This window comes from Vicugna pacos, chromosome 22 (assembly GCF_048564905.1).
Source record: "Vicugna pacos chromosome 22, VicPac4, whole genome shotgun sequence".
In the NCBI taxonomy this organism is placed as follows: domain Eukaryota; kingdom Metazoa; phylum Chordata; class Mammalia; order Artiodactyla; family Camelidae; genus Vicugna; species Vicugna pacos.
In genome coordinates this window covers 21,229,386-21,247,104 of record NC_133008.1, presented here as the reverse complement: position 1 = coordinate 21,247,104, position 17,719 = coordinate 21,229,386, and the positions used below count along the sequence as shown (strand labels likewise).

General features: G+C 59.0%; 3 protein-coding genes across 8 annotated transcripts; 2 read left to right on the top strand and 1 right to left on the bottom strand.

The window, feature by feature from the left end:
- The first annotated feature begins 5 nt into the window (after nucleotides 1-5).
- UBA52 (ubiquitin A-52 residue ribosomal protein fusion product 1) lies at nucleotides 6-2,498 on the top strand. 2 transcript variants are annotated; one of them, XM_006199047.4, is made up of 5 exons: nucleotides 6-103; nucleotides 1,058-1,171; nucleotides 1,448-1,534; nucleotides 2,112-2,214; nucleotides 2,301-2,498. In XM_006199047.4, exons 2-5 carry the CDS (start codon nucleotides 1,069-1,071, stop codon nucleotides 2,392-2,394), a joined length of 387 nt encoding a protein of 128 aa, XP_006199109.1. In that variant the 5' UTR covers nucleotides 6-103; nucleotides 1,058-1,068; the 3' UTR covers nucleotides 2,395-2,498. The 2 variants fall into 2 exon arrangements, with proteins under 2 accessions (XP_006199109.1, XP_006199111.1); XM_006199049.3 differs by having other exon boundaries at nucleotides 60-103; nucleotides 1,061-1,171.
- Nucleotides 2,499-3,794: 1,296 nt separating this feature from the next.
- REX1BD (required for excision 1-B domain containing) lies at nucleotides 3,795-6,467 on the top strand. 2 transcript variants are annotated; one of them, XM_031689405.2, is made up of 5 exons: nucleotides 3,795-3,923; nucleotides 4,019-4,101; nucleotides 4,383-4,633; nucleotides 5,527-5,606; nucleotides 6,241-6,467. In XM_031689405.2, the coding sequence occupies exons 2-5, from the start codon at nucleotides 4,023-4,025 to the stop codon at nucleotides 6,311-6,313; spliced, it is 483 nt and encodes a 160-aa protein (XP_031545265.1). In that variant the 5' UTR covers nucleotides 3,795-3,923; nucleotides 4,019-4,022; the 3' UTR covers nucleotides 6,314-6,467. The 2 variants fall into 2 exon arrangements, with proteins under 2 accessions (XP_031545265.1, XP_006199108.1); XM_006199046.4 differs by having other exon boundaries at nucleotides 3,801-3,923; nucleotides 4,429-4,633.
- Nucleotides 6,468-6,744: 277 nt separating this feature from the next.
- Nucleotides 6,745-17,336, bottom strand: CRLF1 (cytokine receptor like factor 1). 4 transcript variants are annotated; one of them, XM_072947349.1, is made up of 10 exons: nucleotides 16,982-17,022; nucleotides 15,438-15,521; nucleotides 12,067-12,348; nucleotides 11,600-11,729; nucleotides 11,263-11,432; nucleotides 10,086-10,243; nucleotides 9,833-10,001; nucleotides 7,705-7,892; nucleotides 7,549-7,596; nucleotides 6,745-7,061 (listed from the first exon to the last, which is right to left on the bottom strand). In XM_072947349.1, exons 3-10 carry the CDS (start codon nucleotides 12,194-12,196, stop codon nucleotides 7,041-7,043), a joined length of 1,014 nt encoding a protein of 337 aa, XP_072803450.1. In that variant the 5' UTR covers nucleotides 12,197-12,348; nucleotides 15,438-15,521; nucleotides 16,982-17,022; the 3' UTR covers nucleotides 6,745-7,040. The 4 variants fall into 4 exon arrangements, with proteins under 4 accessions (XP_072803450.1, XP_072803447.1, XP_072803448.1 ...); XM_072947346.1 differs by lacking the exon at nucleotides 15,438-15,521 and having other exon boundaries at nucleotides 16,982-17,336; XM_072947347.1 differs by lacking the exon at nucleotides 15,438-15,521 and having other exon boundaries at nucleotides 7,549-7,591; nucleotides 16,982-17,333.
- Nucleotides 17,337-17,719: the final 383 nt, after the last annotated feature.

Below are 17,719 nucleotides of genomic sequence, written 5' to 3'. Positions count from 1 at the left end.
TGACGTAGGCACGCAGCGTGCTCGGTGCGCAAGCGCTTTCGGTGGCGAATCGGCGGTTTCCGGTTCCGCCGCCCTCTTTCTCTTCAACGAGGCGGCTGAGCAGGTTGGTGGCGGCGGACTTGCGCGTTGGCCCCCAAGTCGGGCTTGGGCGGGAGGTTGCGGGTGGCGGCGGCAGTTTGGCCAGCGGAGGGGGCGGCGCGGAACCGGTCTATGCAGGCCAGGCTCTGCGAGTCGGCAGGGTCGACTTAGCAGGGCGCATTGGGCGGGGGTTCCAAGTCCAGACTGGGCCCCGGGAGGGAAACCGGCTTTTGGAAGAGGAGCATGCCCTCTCCGCCACCCCGAGCTATCCAGCGAGGCCTCGAGGGGAAGATGTGTCCCCCGGGGCAGATCCAGTTTAACGGGAAAGCGTATTAACTGTAGTTTTGTTTTTTTTTTCTGAGGCAGATACGGCCAGCCCCTTTAAAAATACTAAACACCTGAGTTGGGTCTCTACTTTTCTACATCTGTAAGGTTGATAGTACCGACTATTTTCTAGATTCCCCCCACATTTTTGGAAAATGAAAAAGTAAATGATATCTGTAAACAAGTATTAGGCACGTGGTTGGCAATTACTATTAATAGACTGGATCAGAGGCAGGAAATGTAGTCTGAGAATTAGGGCATAACTTGGAAGGGAGCCCGAGTTTTGGGTGTCTGAGCTTGGAGACTGTAGGGAGGAAAGTGTGTGTTGGGGGGATGCTATTAAGGTTAAATTCCTAAGCTGCTGCAGGAAGAGCAGGGGCTGGCGGAGAGGAGGAAGGATGGGATCTCCAGACCATCCTTCGGGAAGGTGTTTGGCAAAGTGGTACCCCAGCCCTGTACTCATTCCATCTTTGAAGTTGAAGCTGAAGGTTTGGGATGGTGGAGGGAAACTGGCACGTGGGTGGGCTTGCTTGGGGTCAGTGCAGGCACAGGGCTAGTAGTTGAGACTAAAACTGGCCAGCCCGTGAGCTTGGGCTGCTCGCATCTGCAGTGCTCACCACTCTGTTCATCCATTCTCCCTTCTTTTTCTCCCCAGCAGACGCAGAGATGCAGATCTTTGTGAAGACCCTGACGGGCAAGACCATCACCCTTGAGGTTGAGCCCAGTGACACCATTGAGAATGTCAAAGCTAAAATCCAAGACAAGGAGGGTGAGTCAGACTCGATCTGGGTGCTCTGCCCAGTGGGAGCCCCTCAACCCAGGAGATCTGCTGTCCTGTGTGGAATGGGTGCTGGGCTTGGACAGCTCTCAGTCTTTCTAGTGCTTCCTCTGTGTGGGCTCGGGAAGGCAGCTTATCCTCTCTACCTCAGTTTCCCTTTTGACAGATTGGGGGTAATGCTGGAGCAGCCCTGTGGAGAGAGGCGAGAGCTGCCAGTAATATGCTTGCCAGTGCCTCAGCAATTAAATTAAATTGCTCTCTCCCTAGGCATCCCACCTGACCAGCAGCGTCTGATTTTTGCGGGCAAACAGCTGGAGGATGGCCGCACTCTGTCAGACTACAATATTCAGAAAGGTATGGGGCTGGGGTGGCTAGACAGGACCCCAGTGAGGCCTTTGATCCAGGATGGGGCACTGACAGCCTCTTTGACACCAGGGGTGGAGAGTGGGAGAATGGTTCTTAAGGTAAGGATCAGATGGGGGTAGGGAGTGTTGTTTAGTAAGATATTGTTTATTACTGGAAAGCATCTCTTTTTAAAACTTACGTGGCTTTTTTTTTTTAATAACTACCGTAAAGAAAATCAGCGTCACTTTTTGCAGCAACAAGATTTAACTGTCTTGCCTAGCAAACAGAAGGTTATCTTTGCACCACTTAGAAATTGCCATACCTGTAGGGAAACCCAGATGAATACCTCCATTGACATAGCCTCAGACTCGCAGAAGACTGGTGGGAAATGACAAGATGGAGTTTCTGTGTGGTGGGATAGGCCCAAGTGTCCATCTACACATAGAACACTCAAGGGATTGTGACGTGTCCCTGTCACATTTGAGAAGCTCTGATCTACAGGGCACTGGAGGCTGCCCTGCACCTGTGGGGCTAAGGTGCTGAGCCTACACTCAGTCGCTGTCTCTCTGACCTTCATTTCCTGTAGAGTCCACCCTGCACTTGGTGCTTCGTCTGCGAGGTGGCATCATTGAGCCTTCCCTCCGCCAGCTTGCCCAGAAATACAACTGTGACAAGATGATCTGCCGCAAGTATGTGGTCTCAGATGTGGGGAGTGGGCTGGCCCTTGTCGGGAGATCAGGGTGTGGCCTCACTAGTCCCTCCTGTCCTTACCCAGGTGTTATGCTCGCCTGCACCCCCGAGCTGTCAACTGCCGCAAGAAGAAGTGCGGCCACACCAACAACCTGCGCCCCAAGAAGAAGGTCAAATAAGGCCCCTCCACCGGCTCCTCCTTTGCCCGCAAGGCGGCCTCTTGCCCTAGCCCCATGGCTCTGGGGCCTCAATAAAGTTTCCCTTTGATTGACTGGAGCAGTAACTGGTGTCCTTGTGGCTGGTCTGTCCAGTGGGGAGGTGGCTGAGGTGTGGGCATCTCCGTTAGTGACTTCCTGTCACTCAATTCTTCATAGTCCTTGGGGGTCCACTCTCCTGGGTTCTAGTTGTCTCATGTGTAAGATGGGCCATGGCCCCTGCCCTCCATGCCTGAAGTTGTCATAACCACAGCACGAGCAAGGTTCAGTCCTGGCCCACTGCCATATAGCCTAGTGAGCCTGCCCACTTGAGTTTTGTTATCTGTAAAGTGGGAATTAAGACCTCCAGCCCAGGGACTGGTAGGACCTGGTCAGGCATGTTGACAGCCCTCATGCCTGAATCTTGGAGGTGTTCAGGTGTGGGTAAAAAGAAATGCCCCACCTAGTGTAAAAACACCTGTTCTCAATTTTGACTGACCATTAGCTCCTAGACCCCACCCAACATCCACGAGCTCTCTCTGGGAGGGCAGTCTGCAAATCAGGTGAGGGTTGTTGCACCCTGGCAAGGCCATGGGTTTTATTTCCCTTGGGATGATTGGGACTTGACAATCAAGGCCTGAGCAATGATGCCTGAGCAGCTGAGACCTGGAGTGCCAGCTTAAGGCTGTCACTCCATGCCTTAGGTGCGTGGGTTTTATCTTTTGTCAACTGCCCTCCTCCCTAAACCAGGCCACCACTATCTGGTCTTCCCCATGTCCACCCTGGAGGAGGAAGCTTCTAAAGCTCAAACTAGGTGTATCTCAAACTAGGTGTATCTCCAGTTGGAAAGCTCTGAAGTCTTTGTACTTAACATGAACTCCTGCTGGCCTCACCCCTGCCTCACACTTCCACCTCAGGGCCTTTGCACAGGCCCTCCAGCTCACTTCTGAGCAGTTCACACAACCTGCTGGTGAATCTGCTGTCAGCTGGGTTCCAGCAACTTGAGCTCTCCGGGGTCAAAACCTACATTCAAATCCCATTCTTATAACCTTGTGGCATGAGATGATGGATATATTCTCGGGCTCCACTTTTAAAAATTTTGAGTGGGAACAGGATGTGAGGATGAAACAAAGTCGGGTGTTGACATGGCTGTGTAGAAACAAACCAGGGAACAGCCTTGCTCTATACAGTACCGTACATTCAAGGGCAAAAATGGTAAGACAGGTACTGGATGGGAACAAGTACAGGGGCTGGGTGAGTGGAGAGTGCGGGGTGAGTGGAGAGTGCGGCGTGAGAAGCCCCCAGTCTTTGCTTCCCCTTATTGTCCGGGGTCTCTGGGTCCTCCGGGCCTGCAGGGGGCGCCTGGCGCATCGGAGTAACCTGCTCCCGGGTTGGGCCAGAGCTGTGGAATCATGATCACCGCCGAGGCCGTGGCGGAGTCCGCTGTCTCCGTAGCGCCGGGTGCTGAGGCCGCCACTGGAGTCCCGGAGCGCGAGGAGCCGGTGTGGCCCTGGGTGAGCTCGAGCCCGAGCAGGAACTAGCGTGGGGTGGGCGGTGCAGGATCGGGGGACGCCGTCTTCATGCCTTAGCCATGCCCCCCGCCCCTTAGAAAGATGCCCCGATCCGGGCGCTGGTGCAGCGAATCCACCAATTGCAGGCTGAGCGCGCGCAGGCCTTCCGCCGGCTGGAGGAGTAAGTGTGGGCATAGGGGAGGGCAGGGGTCACAGGGTTAAGCCCCTAGCCCGCTCTGGAGATGGGCGTACCTTGAGGAGGAACTAGGTCCCCGCGCGGCTGCGTTGTCAGAGGTGGGGCGGGGTTTGTCCGGAGACCAGAGCTCCGAGTGGCGTCTCTCCCTTACCCACGCTCAGGGGTGGGCCCGTCTCGAGTTACCCTGCGGGAGTTAAAACGTCCTCCACACTCTGGGGTTCAGGGATACTTCCTGGGAGGCTTCTAGGTAGTCGATGCGGTTGCAGGACCTGAGAGCCAGTGCCGTAGCCTCAGGACCCCCATCTGCCGCAGAGGCCACCGCCAGTACCTGAGCAGCGGCCCGCCTTACGACTTCCCGCGCTACCGGAGCACGGTACACGAGGTGACCCAAATCTTCGCCGCCGCCTCGCGGGAGGTAATGGCGGTGGAGGCCGAGCTGGCTGGACCCCGAGTGCAGCCGCTGCTCGCGAGCCACGTGCGCAGCCTGCAGCAGCTGGAAGAGACGCGCCTGGCCACGGTGAGGGCCCTCCCCCGGCCTCGTATCCTCCTACTCCACCCCTTGTCTCTCGGGCCTTAGCCCACTGTGCGCCCCTTGAGGGAGGGGCCAGGTTGTCCCCTCAAACCTCGCCCCTGGTGCCCCAGAACCCACTCTTCCTGGCCCACCTAAGTCGTTCATTAAGGTTTCACTTAAAATTCTCAAGCTTAGTCCCCTCCTGTCCGCCCCCAGTTTCACCCAGGTTTTTAGTCCCAGGACACGCCCACTCCATCCCAGACCCCGCCCCTAGGGCGCTCCTACCCCTCTGGTTCTAACCAACTCCCCAGGCTGGTACTCCAGATCCCTGCCTACTCCTGGGCCTACTCCTCCCGCTAGGGTTCCAAGGCCCCGCCTACTCTGTCCCGACAGTCAGTCCTGACCGAGATACACTGCAGGCCAAATCCACGTGAAGGCACGCCCACATCATATGCTACACTGGGATTCCCAGGCCACTCTGCCTTAGATTCCCAAACCCAGTCTAGGTTTTCGGCCTACTTCCACCCTGAATTATAACGCCAGGCAGGTCCCTGAGATTGAGACCCCCGCCTACTTCACCCCCGACCACCAACCCCTGGTTGAGATTTCCCGGCTAACAGTTCCCCTACCTTTTATGCCTACATGAAGCCATGTCCCCATTGCTCTCTCTCTGACTCTAGGGCCGCCCACTCGGCCCCACTCCTCCCAAGCCCCCCTAAACCTAATCCTAGATTCCTCCTGCGCTAAGTACCTCCCCTTGAGACTCCCCGCCTGCCATGGCCTCACTCTTGTGCTGCCTTTTTCGCTGTGTCAGTGTCTCTTCCTCCCTATTATGTGGGAGGGCAGGGGGTGGCCTCTGTCAGCTGTGACATCTTCCTTGCTGCCCACTGCCCATCCAGGTGGCCCTGCTGCAGCTGATGGGGGCACCAGAGCTGACTGGGCAGGAGGACACCGTGCAGATGCACCAGCTGAAGATGAAGTGAGTGCTGCCTCCCAGTGGGCTGACTGTGCTAGACTTGCACATGCACCCTTGGGTACCCAACCCCAGCCAGGTGTGCCCCAGGGCTGGCAAGGTCAGACTGTGCCAATCCTCCAGACCTGCACACAACTCTTAGGATGTGCACACCTGAGTCCTCACCTGGTGGCTCCTAGATGTACAGCAGACATTCTCTCAGCACACACACTGCAATTTCACACCAGACTCTGCATTTTCAGGGCACAGCTGCACACGTCACACACACCAATCCTGCTCACATGGCTTGACTTGGAGCGTGGACATGGCTGCCCTGGCCCCACCAGACACATGCCTGCACATTCCTGCCTTCAACACCCCCCAAGTGCGCACATGTGCACACGTGCTCAACATCTGCCAGTGTCACACTCTGCACCTTCCCTGTGGCACATACCGACCCAAAATGGCCTTTTCTCTCTGCCACTCTGACCCACGGGACCACCACTCCTCCCAGGTACACAAATGGTCCTCCCGGCTGTTAGTGCTGCTTGGAGGTTTGGCAGCAGGCAGGAGGGCCCAGGGTCTGCCCCCTCAGAGCTGCGCAGCAGCGGCTAATTCACCCCATCTGGGTTTTATTTATAGTTCCCATCCACTCTTGTAGGGTAATTAAAACCATGGAAGCGATCAGCGAGGTTCTCCAGGACCTCAGGTTTGATGCGGAGTCTGCCGAGTGATGGTGGCTCCCCAGGGATGAGCCGAAGGAGATGGGAAATGGAACAGACGGCATCCGGCCCAGCCCTGACCACCAGCTGGCTGGGGTCTCGCCCCACTGGGCTACTGATCCTCTTCAAGTTCGCCTCACCTCTCACAATAAAAAACCTAAAGAACCTTTTGTCTGCAGCTGCCTCTGTCCTGGGGTGCTGAGGTGGGGTCCACAAAGCTAGGAAAAGTGGGTGCAAGATTCTTCCTCTCCCTGACTCTGATGTTTTGAATCACACTCCCTAAGAAGTTTAGAACCAGATATTTCAGATCGTGGAGAGAGTCAGAAATTCTGCGAGGTGAAGATTCCCGTCCCAAAGGGTCATTAGGATTCTCATGTCTCCCCCGAAACCCCACAGCCCCTATCCCAGGCCAGTCTAGCCCCACACTCACCTTCACAATCAGGGCAGCTAAATAGCTTGTTTATTTAAAAAGACTGGAGGGGGCCCTGGGTAGGGGATGGCCTTCTTCACCCCCAGCCCTGGCAGGTGTTCTGCAAGGCGGCCCACCCTCACAAACACATACACCCTCCACTGGGGTGCGCCTCACATGGAGGCCAGAGCTGGTGTGGCCCTCAGAGCTCAGAGTGCTCGCTCCAATTGCTGAGAGGGCTGGAGCACCCTGAGGTGGGGGTACAGAGGTGGCCCCCAGTCTGGGTGTGGCCCCTGCGTCTCCATGCAGCAGGGAGGGCAGCCCCAGCCTCTAGAGCTTATCTGGCAGGACCTGCAGGCAGAGGGGAAGCCAGGCTTAGCAAGGAGCCTGGAACGACCTAACACCACAGAACAATTGAGAAGGCTCCATTTCAGGTCCTGGCCCCATCACTTTGAGCTGGGTGGCCCTATTAGGCTATTGGCCCTCTCTGGGCACCGGTTTTCCCATCTGAGAAGTAAGAATATTTATTCATCCCATAGGGTGTCCTGCAGGTAGCACACTTTGTACAGGGCCAGTATGCAGTAGGCGCTCATACATGCTAACCGGGTGAGTATGAGTATTAATTCCTGAGGACGACATTCCTCCTTGGACATTTTAAAGGGGTCTGATGTTCTCAGGCTAAAGGCCACAGGGCCAGGCACATAGTAGGTGTTAGGTAAATGCTGATAAATGAGACAGAGGAAGAACTTTAGGGCTGGGGGGGGCGGTGCCCACAACCTGTGGCCACCCAGGAGGGGCCCTTGTCTCCTACCCTGCCCACCCACCTGGGCCTCCTTACCTCTCGCCGCGCCCCTTCTGCCCGAGGGCAGGATCCCCTCGTCCTGTGCTTGGAAGGAAGGAGGCAGTGACTGGGGGCTGCGGACTTACCTCCTCAGCCAGTTTACCCCCGTGGCCCCACCCATCCACCCCTCTCCCAGGGGTCCCTCCTTCCTACCTGGTTGCGGGTCTTATGTGACTTCTGCATCCAGGCTCGCCACTGGTCGTAGAGGCGGAAGCTGAGGTTCGAACAGTACGCGTGCTTCTTGAGCCAGCCCAGGAACTGCTTGAGCTCGCGCCGCACCGGCCCCGAGCTCGGCTCGCTGCCCCGCGGCTCGCACGCCCCGCCGCCCGGGCCCGGGCGCTCTGACAGGGGCGGAGCGGCAGCGTCAGACCGCGCCCGGCAGAGGGCGCGCGCGGGCAGGAGAGGGAGGTTCCCTTGTGCCGCGAGACCGCGTCCCCCTTGGGCGCCTCCCTCCCTGTTTCTCAGGGACCCAGTCCTCCCCACGGTCCAGCACAGCAGCCCAGCTGCGCCCCCAAGGAGATGAGGGGCAGGGGAAGGAAGGGGCTCCTCCTCCACATCTCCTCCAGGAACCCAATTCCTTTGGCCTGAGCCAGGTGTGAGTGGAAGGGAGGGAGGAGGAGAGAAGTCAGGGCCAGAGAGATGAGATGCAGACGGAGCAGGGGGCAGAGAGAGGAAGAGAGAGACACTGATGAGAAAGAGCTGGAGAGAGAGAGACAGAGACTGAGAGATGGAGACAAGGAGAGACAGACACAGGGAGAGCGAATACAATGGGGGACAGCCAAGGAGATGCAGGGGGTCAGGAGATAGACAGCTGGAGAAGGTGGGGACAGAGACCCTGGGGATGTAGGGACACAGAAACCAAGAAAGGCAAAAAGACAGACACAGGGAAAGAGAGTGACAGATGAAAGAAATAGACCGAGGTGACTTGGAGGGGAGGGGACAGTCCCCAGGACAGGCCTGAGAGTACGAGCCGCTTAGATGGGGAGTGGGCCAGGAGGGCCAGGTGGGAGGCCAGCCTGTAGGTCCAGCCGCAGGCCGCAGCCAGTCCTGAGCAGCCTGAGCAGACTGGCGGATAAGGACATCGGCCTCACGTCATAAATAATGCTGGGGACCCGCTGACAGGCCCTGGCACAGCCCCGGCCCCCACCGCCCCTGCCGGCCTCCCCCGGCCTCCCCAGCCTCCCCAGTGGACACAGCCGCCTGCTGGCTCCCGTGCAAGAATCGCAGGTGCTGGGCACGAGCAGGGGCCAAGGCTCAGGCCCCTCCCGGCTGTGCTAGCTCCCGCCCACCCCTGAACCTGGAGGGGCCCGGGATGGGGGCTGGGGAGAGGGGAACTGGCTGGAGCCCTGTTGCCACTCCCTGACTCTGGGATCCTCTCTGGGCCTTGGTTTCCCCAGCATCCCAGGAGCATGAGCCTGGACATCCTCGGGACTGAATTCAGATCTCTGTGTGACCTTGGGGGCTGGCTGACCGTCTCGGAGCCTCAGTGCCCTTATCTGAGAAAAGGGGGCCTCCTTTGGGTGAAACAGTGTGGGGAGCAGGGGATGGGAACCTCAGTAGCTATTTCTTGCAAACACGGCAGTGACACCCAGCATGAGGGCACTTTCTTTGGGGTTAGCCCATCCAACCCTCACGATAGCCTGAAGCAGGTGTGACTATCACCCCCACTTTCCAGATGGGGAAGTTGAGGCCAGATGTCCAAGTAAGGTTTCATGCCATTTCTCAAAGAAGAAAAGGGAGGCCCATGGGCTTAGATAAACCTCAGACCCCAAAGGCAATCAGACCTAGGTCTCTGATCATCCCATTCCCCTACCTTGAATAGAAAGAGGAATAGAAGACAGTCATAGAGTTGGCAGCTGATCGGCCTTAGAAGCAGGGGTCTCAAACTCACTTGCCCTTATGGGTTAGGGAAGGGGTACATGTGAGGGAAACCGGCCAGGTAGGGATGCTAACCCCCTCCACCACTGACTTAAGAGGGAGCATTTGCTGATGGAGGCATAGAGGAACAGGCTGCGTCCTGTTACATTTTCTAGACAATTTTTCTAGGAAATCTAGACTATTTGTGTGAAAACATACTGTTTTTAAATGTCTGCGAGTAGGTCAAAATTTTTTTTTCAAATGACAGGCCAAGAAAATAGATCCAGGGGCCACATGTGGCCCCAGGGTTCACGAGTTTGAGACCTCTGCACTCTTGGCGGAAACAAGGGAACGGAGGCCCAGGCTGGTTTGAGACTGGTTTGTGGCTGGTCCCGGGACCACCTAGCCCTGTTGGAGTGCTCACCGCTGCGGGGAGTGGAGGCAGCGGTGGGGTGGCTCCACTCGCTCCAGATCCCTGCCTTCTTGGAGCCGTAGATACCAAAGGGGTTGCAGCGCACTTGCACGAAGTAGACGGTGCCGGGCTTAAGGCCCGCCAGGCGGCAGGAGGTCTGGTTGCTCACGTCGTCCACCACCTGGGCAGCCAGGGCAGGATCAGAGGCGCTGGCGGCGGCAGGGGGAGAGGGAGAGGGGGAGCTCAGCTGGGTGGGGGCAGGCACCTTCCAATCCACGCTGTCCTCTACTCGGTAGCGGATCTGATACTTGGCTTGGAAGAGGAAGTCCTTGAGGGCAGGCGGCGAAACCCAGCGCACACTCAGCTGGTCCTCCAGGCCCCCTACACGGCTCACGTGCACGTCCGGCGGGGGGTCGGTGGTCACTAGGGGGGCGAGGCGGCGCTCAGTCACTGGGCTCTCTTTGGACCCGGCTGGCCCCTGTCTGGGTCCAAATACCCAGGGCACGTGGCTTAGATGGCACCTGCCATCGTTCTCCCCCCTCCCCCCTTCAGGATAGATTACATTAGATAATATTCGGGAAACACTCAACACCTAGCAGCACTCAATTAATGTTAGCTGTTATCACCATCATTATCTGTGACAGGAGAAACATAATCCTATCTTCAGGGAACTATGTAAAAAGCTGACACTGCCTGGACGGTGATATTATTATTATTATGCCCAAGAGGCCAGGGGGCCCCTCAGGCTGCCAGATCCCTGAGACACTCCCCTGAACTGCCACTGCCCACCTCCAGCTCCTTCCTACTTTACAGAGGTCCTTGGTATGACGGCTCTCCTGGGTACAAAGGGATAACTGAGGCTTAGAACATGCCCCTGCAGCTTCAGGACTTAAGGAAGGAAAGTGGGACTTGGGCTGGAGGAGGGAATAACTACAAGCCTTCTGAGGATCCTTCTGGGAGCCCATAGGGCAGCAGGGAGGGCTGGTTTCTTCCCCTGAGGCCTTGGTGAGGGGCCGAAAGGGTTAAGTCACAGGCCTGCTTGGGGCTGAGAAACACCCTAATTAGATTAGGCCCAATTCTGCTCGCAGATCATCCATTTCCTGCCTCCCGCCCGCATTCCCCCCCAGCTCCAGGCTGCTGCTTCCTGGGGCGCCTCCCGACCTGGGCGCCCCCTCCCAGCTCCCAGGGGCCCCCTCCCGCACACCTGGGCTGCCGAGGGGGAGGCAACCAGGCCAGGTGTTCTCCACAGAGTGGGGGTATCCTGGCTGCTTCAGGGGCTGGGGACCGATGGGTGGATGCCTGGCTCCTCCTCATCCCAAACGGCAGGGTCCTACCTCAGCTGAGCTGCAGCCCTGGCTGGGCTGGGGCTTGAGGATGGTGTGTGTTGGGGGGAGGGTGGCAGGATCCCAGGTGGGCCAGATTGGCCTGGTCAGGGGGCTCACCCACATCCAGGATGTCCAGTGTGAGCACATCAGAGCGGGCTGAGCCCAGCCGGTTGGTGGCCTCCACCCAGATCTCGTAGGGTGTGAAGAGAGCCAGGTCCTTAGGGATGTGGCAAGAGTGAGGTCCCACCGTGTGGTACTCCTCACATGTGTTGTCCTGCCCATACCACCTGCAGGGGCAGAAGAGAAGGAGGACACCTAAGGGTCCCTTTGGGCCCCCACACCTCCCCACATCACCCCCGGAATGCAGAGAGGACCCCAGGGCTCAGCGAAGGCAGGCTTGGCCAAGGCCACACAGCCCACCTGGAATACATGTCACCCGAGGGCCACTACCAACCTCAGCTTATACTTGAGGGAGTAGTTGGTGTGGAGGAAGGTTTCCCCGTGGGCCCCCGGCGTCCAGCGGCATGTCAGGTCCTTCATGTTCTTGGACCAGCAGCTGATGTTGAAGGGTTTCTCTGGGGGCACTGGGGAAGTGGGGTGCAGGGGCTGAGGGTCTGGACCAGCCGTGGACAGATGGAGGAGTTGCTGGCTGCCAGCCGGGGCCCCCACCTTGGAGTGGAAGGAGGGTGGACAGAGCAGATGTTGGCAGGACCACCTGCATGGCTCTCTTGAGGATGGTGTGTGTTGGGGGGGCAGTCTCCAGGCTCTCATCCCCACCCTAGAGGCCCATACCTCTCAACTTGTGCCAGCAAGCCCACTGTTCAGTGGCTCGCTGATCGGAGGGCCCATGATTCATGCCTCTCTCCAGAGGGAGATGATGCACCCAAGAGCTACCCATGGGTGTCCTGGGAGCCCACTTACGGCCAACATAGAGGCAGGAGCCGGCCAGGATGCTGCCGTCACGGGCGTGGCACACAAGGTTGTCCCCCGACTGCTGCCTGGATCCGTTGAGGTTGGCCAGGGCAAGGGCCAGAGTGGAGGCATTGAGCATTCGGGAGAGCTCAGGGGGCAGGCGGCGCCCGTTGAGGGTCCAGTAGAGGCCCTCGGCGGTGGCCCCTGGTGTGTCCCCGTGCACAGAGCACGTGGCCTGCAGGGAGGAGCCGATGAGGAGCGTGGGGTCCTGGGGACTGATGACAGCCGTGTCTAGGGTCAGAGAGGAATACCTGTCAGGCCTGGGACGGGGCTACCTGGAACCCTCCACCATCCTAGGACCTTTAAGACTCATGGCAGTCCTGCAAAGGAGCTGTTTATTACTGCCACCCATTTTACAGAGAGGGAGACTTGAGGATCAATTAGGTCAAATGACCAGCCCCAGGTTGGTGGCAAAGCTGAGATTCAGCCCCAGAACTGTCTGATTCAAGAACTCAGGTCCTTCCCAGTCACTTCCTTACTGACTTCCTTACTGACTTGGTTTCAAACCTTGGGCATAAGTGCCCACTCAGATCCAAGTAACTCCTGCCTTCCACATACTTCTGACAAACACTACATTATGCCTTTTTTTTTTCAGTTAGAAATAACAGATTGTGAGTTCTTTCTCTGATACCCCCAGAACCTCACACATAGTAGATGTCTCTGTCGGCGGAAGGCACTTCTTAAAAAGGATACCCTGACTCCTACTAGAATCCAGCTCATTTTATGGATGAAAGAAACAAGGCTCTGAGAGATCAAGTCTCTTCTTGAAGTTCATCAAATAGAAGAGGGGCACACTATGTGAACCCGGATTTGTCAGTCTCCCAAGTTCTGCTCTGTGCTGCCACTGGAACTGAAGGTGGCTGTAGCAAGCGCTAGGCTCCCATCCAGGAGGACTGACATCATCATCATGCTTTCCCTCAACTCAGTTTTCTTAATCTGCAAAATGGGAACAAGAAAGCTCTTCGTCTTCAGGGCAATTGTGAAGATCAGTTGGGAAATAACTTCCTAAACTGGGTTGTGTGTGAATTGGGTGCTGGGCACAGGTGCCTCTGGGATTTCAAGGTTGATGTCTTTCCACCTGCCTGCTGCTGGGGCAGTTCATGGCTTCTCCTGAAGATTAGAACTTAAGAGTAACCCGTTTTTATCCAAGGGGAAAACAAGGCCCAGAGAATGGGGAGGGGATGCATGGTTCAAGCCCTGGATGCCCCTCTGAGTCTCATCTCCCTATCTGGGAAGTGGGCATCATAGTATCAGCTACATGGGGTTGTTTGAGAGAAGTAAAAATACTGCCTTAATGACAAGACCTTTAAGCCTGGCTGCCCTGGGTTCCAATGACTCCAGCTCACTGTGGAGGTTGGCCCAGTTCCTTTACTTCTCTCAGCCTCTGGGAGGGGACCCCTCCCTCCACCAAGAGTGGTTGTGAGGACTCATTCACTCATTTGTTCATTCATCCATTCATTCATTCAAGGAGAACTTACATTGTGCCAGAACCTGAGGGCACAATGGTGACCAGATACCCAAAATTCATGCCCTTGTGGGCCTTGAATCAAAGAGAGCATCAGGACAAAGAACAAATAAATATCTAAGAATAAATAAGGGAGAAAATAAAGCATGTATCAGTGGTGGGCAGTTAAACAGGCCAGGAGGCCTGTCTGGTGAGGTGGCATTTGAGCTGAGATACGAATAAAGTGAAAAAATAGCTATGAAAATTTATAGAAGAGAATAAGAGAGTGCCCAGGTGGTGGGAGCAGCAAGTGCAAAGATCCTGGGGCAGGGGTGGTAGGGAATGAGGTCTGGGAGATCAGCAGGGGCCAGACCTGCAGGGAGGAGTTATTCCAGGATTCTGAGCAGGGAAGGAATTTGTTATTTCAAAAAGATTGCTAGGCAGCTATAAGAAGGGACTGCAGGGGTGCAATGGGAGCCTAGCTTCCTTGGCAGCCAAGGGCAGGGTGATCATGGTTCCCTGGGAGGCCCCTGAATGCCAGCGGTTGCCCTTTGCTGGCCTTCACTGTCCCGGATGGATGAGGTGGGGTGGACACAGTTCTGGGGCCGGCCCTGACAATTTTCCGGGGCAAACTTGGCTTGAGGGCCATGTCTTGCTGGAGCCTGGGATCGCAGTTGCGTTTGGGGCTTGGCCCAGGGCTCGCCGGAGGTCTCAGCGTCCGTGCGAAGGAGCCGTCTGAGCGGGCCAGAGCTGAGGAGGCGGGGGCGGCCGGGGGCGGGGGGCCAGGGGGCCGCCCCGGAGGTCCCAGGCAGCCAGCCGCCCGCTAATTCGGAATTCCTTCGGCATGAACTCGGGCGTGCCAGCGTCTCTGCCCCGGCCCACCCACCGCTTCCTGCCTGGGCCCCCCCAGCAGGGTAGGAGGCATGGCCAGGCCTGCCCAGACCCCAGCCCACTCTTAACCCTCTGGGGGTGGGTCATGCCCCTCCTGTAACCGCCCCCCACCATGGCCTGGCCAGGAAAGGGGCTCTCTAGGGGGGGTCCTGGCTGGGGGGTGCACTGCCCCTCTGCCACACCCACCTGGCCTGGGCTGATGTGGCCTGCCTGCCAGCAGCTGCAGCTGCCCTCCCAGGGCTGGGCGGGGGACAGGAGGAGAGGGCAAGGCCAGGCGGGCCTGGACAGGCCAGTCCCCCACCCCAAGCTCCAGCAGGAAAGGTCAGAGGGAGGCCTTCTCTTCCTGGGATGTGGGTGCCAATCTCAGCTGGAATACCTGGGCAATTGACTTCCCCTCCCCTGTTCTCAGTTTCCTCCTCCATAAAATGGGGGGGGGTGGATATGTTCTACCTGCTGGAGAGATTAATGAGATGAGCTCACGATGTCCAAGGGGCCCAGCACACTGCAGAGCCTAGGAACTATTGGGATTAGGGCCCCTCCCAGCTCTGGGGTCCCTGCTGGCTGGTGTACTCCCTCCAAACCTCCCCAAACAATAAGCTAAGGCGTTTGGGACCCGGGATGCACACATTCCAGCCCAGGCAAAGCAGCTGGGAACAGCCCACTTAGGTGGGGGGGGCTCTTAGCCTGGTTTGGGGGGCCTCCTAGAAGGCTCCCCTAAGCAGATTCCTGGGCTAGACTTTTGGACAGCCCGCCCCCCTCCCTTGCCTCCCCGCCTTTCCCGCAGAGCTGGGGCCTTTAAAAGTTTTTCCTTCCCCCTTCCCAATCTGGAGCCACTGCCGTTATTAAAAAGGAACACCATGTGTTTTAAAAGGGAAAAGTGTGAGATTCTCTGTAAGCAAGGCAGGAGGGTGGCCCCCATCCTGGGGTCCCCACAGGGGTCCCCATCTCCTGTCCCGCTGGTACCTGCAGACACTTTACGACCTACCCGCCTGCTGGTCAGGTGCTAAGACACACCGTAAGTAGAAACATATTGTCGAGGTGTGAGAATCTTTTATTTAATTTCTTCCCCCTTAAAGGAAAAAACACACACACAACAATCTGCACTGCCCTCCCCACCCCATCCCCGCACCACAGCCACCTTTGCCTGCTACTCTGCTGGCTGGGAAAAAAAGCCTGCCACTAAAGGTGGCACTCACAGGTGCTGCCCACCTCCTGGAAGAGCTGTCAGGAACCCAAGGAGGGCCTGGGCAGCCTCTCACCTGCCCAGGAGCTTTGGACATACTAGACTCTCAGCAAGTGCCCCTGGGACACTGGACAGTGTCCTTTCTGGAGGAATACCGCAGGAAGACTGCAAATAGTTCTGTACATTGTGGGTCCACCTGTAAGGCAGTATGTGCCCACCACAGTCAACTTATGTACCTGGATGGGGTACATGGAGTAATTGTGAACATCCAGGGGAGGCAGTGCCTGCGTATGTGCCCTGTGTTGCCTCCCCCTCGGCATGAATGTGTGACCATGAATGTGTGTGTGTCAGGGATGGAATGTGTGTGCGCCCCGATGGTGTGCGAATGTGCATCTGGGATGCAGTGTGCGCGCATCTGAGGGTGAGGGTGACGGGCCACAAGCCAGTGTGAGTCTTTGTGTGTCTCTGGGCGTGTCCCAGAGTGGGTCTGGATGTGGAGACAGTGTCCTGGCGGGGCTGTGCATCAGTCGGGGGCCAGAGAGTGCCGGAGGCCAGGAGCTCCCAACAGGGCGGGGGGTCTCGGCCTGTGAGAGCTGTGGGTTCCCGAGGGCTGCCCCCCCCCGCCCCGGGGCTGGGCCCACGGTGCCCAGACTCGCCGGCTCCCGCTCCCGCTCACTCTAACCCACTCTCTCACAAAGATTTCTCTCGCTAGTCTCCCAGCCCTGCGCAGTGTGGCCGGGAACGGTTCTGAGCGCCGCCGGTGGCGGGGACTCCGGGGACCCCCGTGCGCGGGGTCCCGCCGGGAAAGGGCGGCGGCGCCGGCCCGCGGAGAGGCGCGTCCCCGGAGACCCCGGGCCGCGCGCCAGGCGGCCAGAGCGGCCCCCTCCCGCCCCGCCTTCCTCATGGGGCTCATCCCTCCACCCGGGGGGGCCCCCCTACTCAGGGCCGGCACCCAGCGCGCCTACAGCGTGCGCCCCCGCCCGGGAGCAGTGACCGGCGGTCTCCGCGTCTCCGAGTCAGCCAACGCTGTCGCGTGCGCCCGCCGGGTCTCGGCGTGCAGAGGGTCCCAGGCCGCGGCCCCTCGACCCCTAGGGGGCCGAGCCGGGCGTCCGCGGCAAGGCAGCCCAGGTAAGAAGGCCTCGGTAGCGGACGCCGGACCCTCCGGCCAGGCGATTGCGGCGGCGTGCGCCCCACAGGTGAGGGCGCCCCGAGGGCCGCGCCGGGGGCGCCTTCCTTTGTTCCCCGGCCGTCCAGGTGGCGCTCGAGCCCCCTCCCCCCGCGGCTGCCCCCGGGGCGCACGCTATCGGCCCAGGCGGGAAGGGGAAAGCAGGGTGCCGGGTACTTACCGGCTCCTGATCCCGCTTGCGGCGCCCCGAGGACGCAGAACAGCAGTAGGGGCAGCAGCGGCGGCGGCCGCCGCGCGGATTGGGCGGCGGGGCCCGGGCTGCCGGCGGGCATGGGGCCGGCGCTGCCGGGGGCGCGCGGCAGACGGCGGCTGCGGCGGTGGCGGCGCTGGACGCGGGGCGCAGGCCGGGCGCGGGAGGGCGCGGGCCAAGCAGCCCGCACGTCGCTGGGCGCGGGCGTGGAGGCCGGAGCAAGTCTGAGCAGCCGAATTGACAAGGCGCTAATGCGCCGCTGGCCCCGCCCGGCCCCGCCCCCGGCCCGGCTCCGGGGGGGCGGCGGGCCCCGCACCGGCCTCCCCACCGCCTGCCCGCCCGCGGGCACCGCGGGCCCCACCCGTCCGGCCTCCGCCCCGCCGCGCACCGCACGCGCCCTGTCCCGCGGCCCCAAACCCCCAACTCAATCCTTACAGACCTGGGACCTCCCTTTCCAACCCCGCCAGCTCCAGGCTCCCCACCCCCAATCTGGGACCTGGCGCCCCCAGTTGCGTTTCCATACCCCTGTCCACTTCCCTGCACCCTGCGCTCAGCCTTGTGCCCCTTCAGCGTCCCCTGAGGCCCCCAGCCCTGGCCAGTCTCCCTCTCATCCTCTGCCTGGACCCCCACCCCAACTCTGGCCCCGCCCCCCCGACTAAGCGGTCCCTGAGCCCCGCCTGCTCCCATCTCCAGCCCCCTTTCCTCCCC

Bases quoted from the DNA above. Each gene is read 5' to 3' on its own strand.
- UBA52 (XM_006199047.4), top strand. From the start codon at position 1,069: ATGCAGATCTTTGTGAAGACCCTGACGGGCAAGACCATCACCCTTGAG. The intron at 1,535-2,111 runs GTATGGGGCTGG...CATTTCCTGTAG, and splicing joins AGACTACAATATTCAGAAAG to AGTCCACCCTGCACTTGGTG. The intron at 2,215-2,300 runs GTATGTGGTCTC...GTCCTTACCCAG, and splicing joins GACAAGATGATCTGCCGCAA to GTGTTATGCTCGCCTGCACC.
- CRLF1 (XM_072947346.1), bottom strand. From the start codon at position 17,093: ATGCCCGCCGGCAGCCCGGGCCCCGCCGCCCAATCCGCGCGGCGGCCG. The intron at 11,730-12,066 runs GTAAGTGGGCTC...CCACTTCCCCAG, and splicing joins CTCCTGCCTCTATGTTGGCC to TGCCCCCAGAGAAACCCTTC. The intron at 7,893-9,832 runs GTGAGCACTCCA...CGCCCCTGTCAG, and splicing joins TGCCTCCACTCCCCGCAGCG to AGCGCCCGGGCCCGGGCGGC.
- REX1BD (XM_006199046.4), top strand. From the start codon at position 3,822: ATGATCACCGCCGAGGCCGTGGCGGAGTCCGCTGTCTCCGTAGCGCCG. The intron at 4,634-5,526 runs GTGAGGGCCCTC...CTGCCCATCCAG, and splicing joins AAGAGACGCGCCTGGCCACG to GTGGCCCTGCTGCAGCTGAT. The intron at 5,607-6,240 runs GTGAGTGCTGCC...CCACTCTTGTAG, and splicing joins ATGCACCAGCTGAAGATGAA to GGTAATTAAAACCATGGAAG.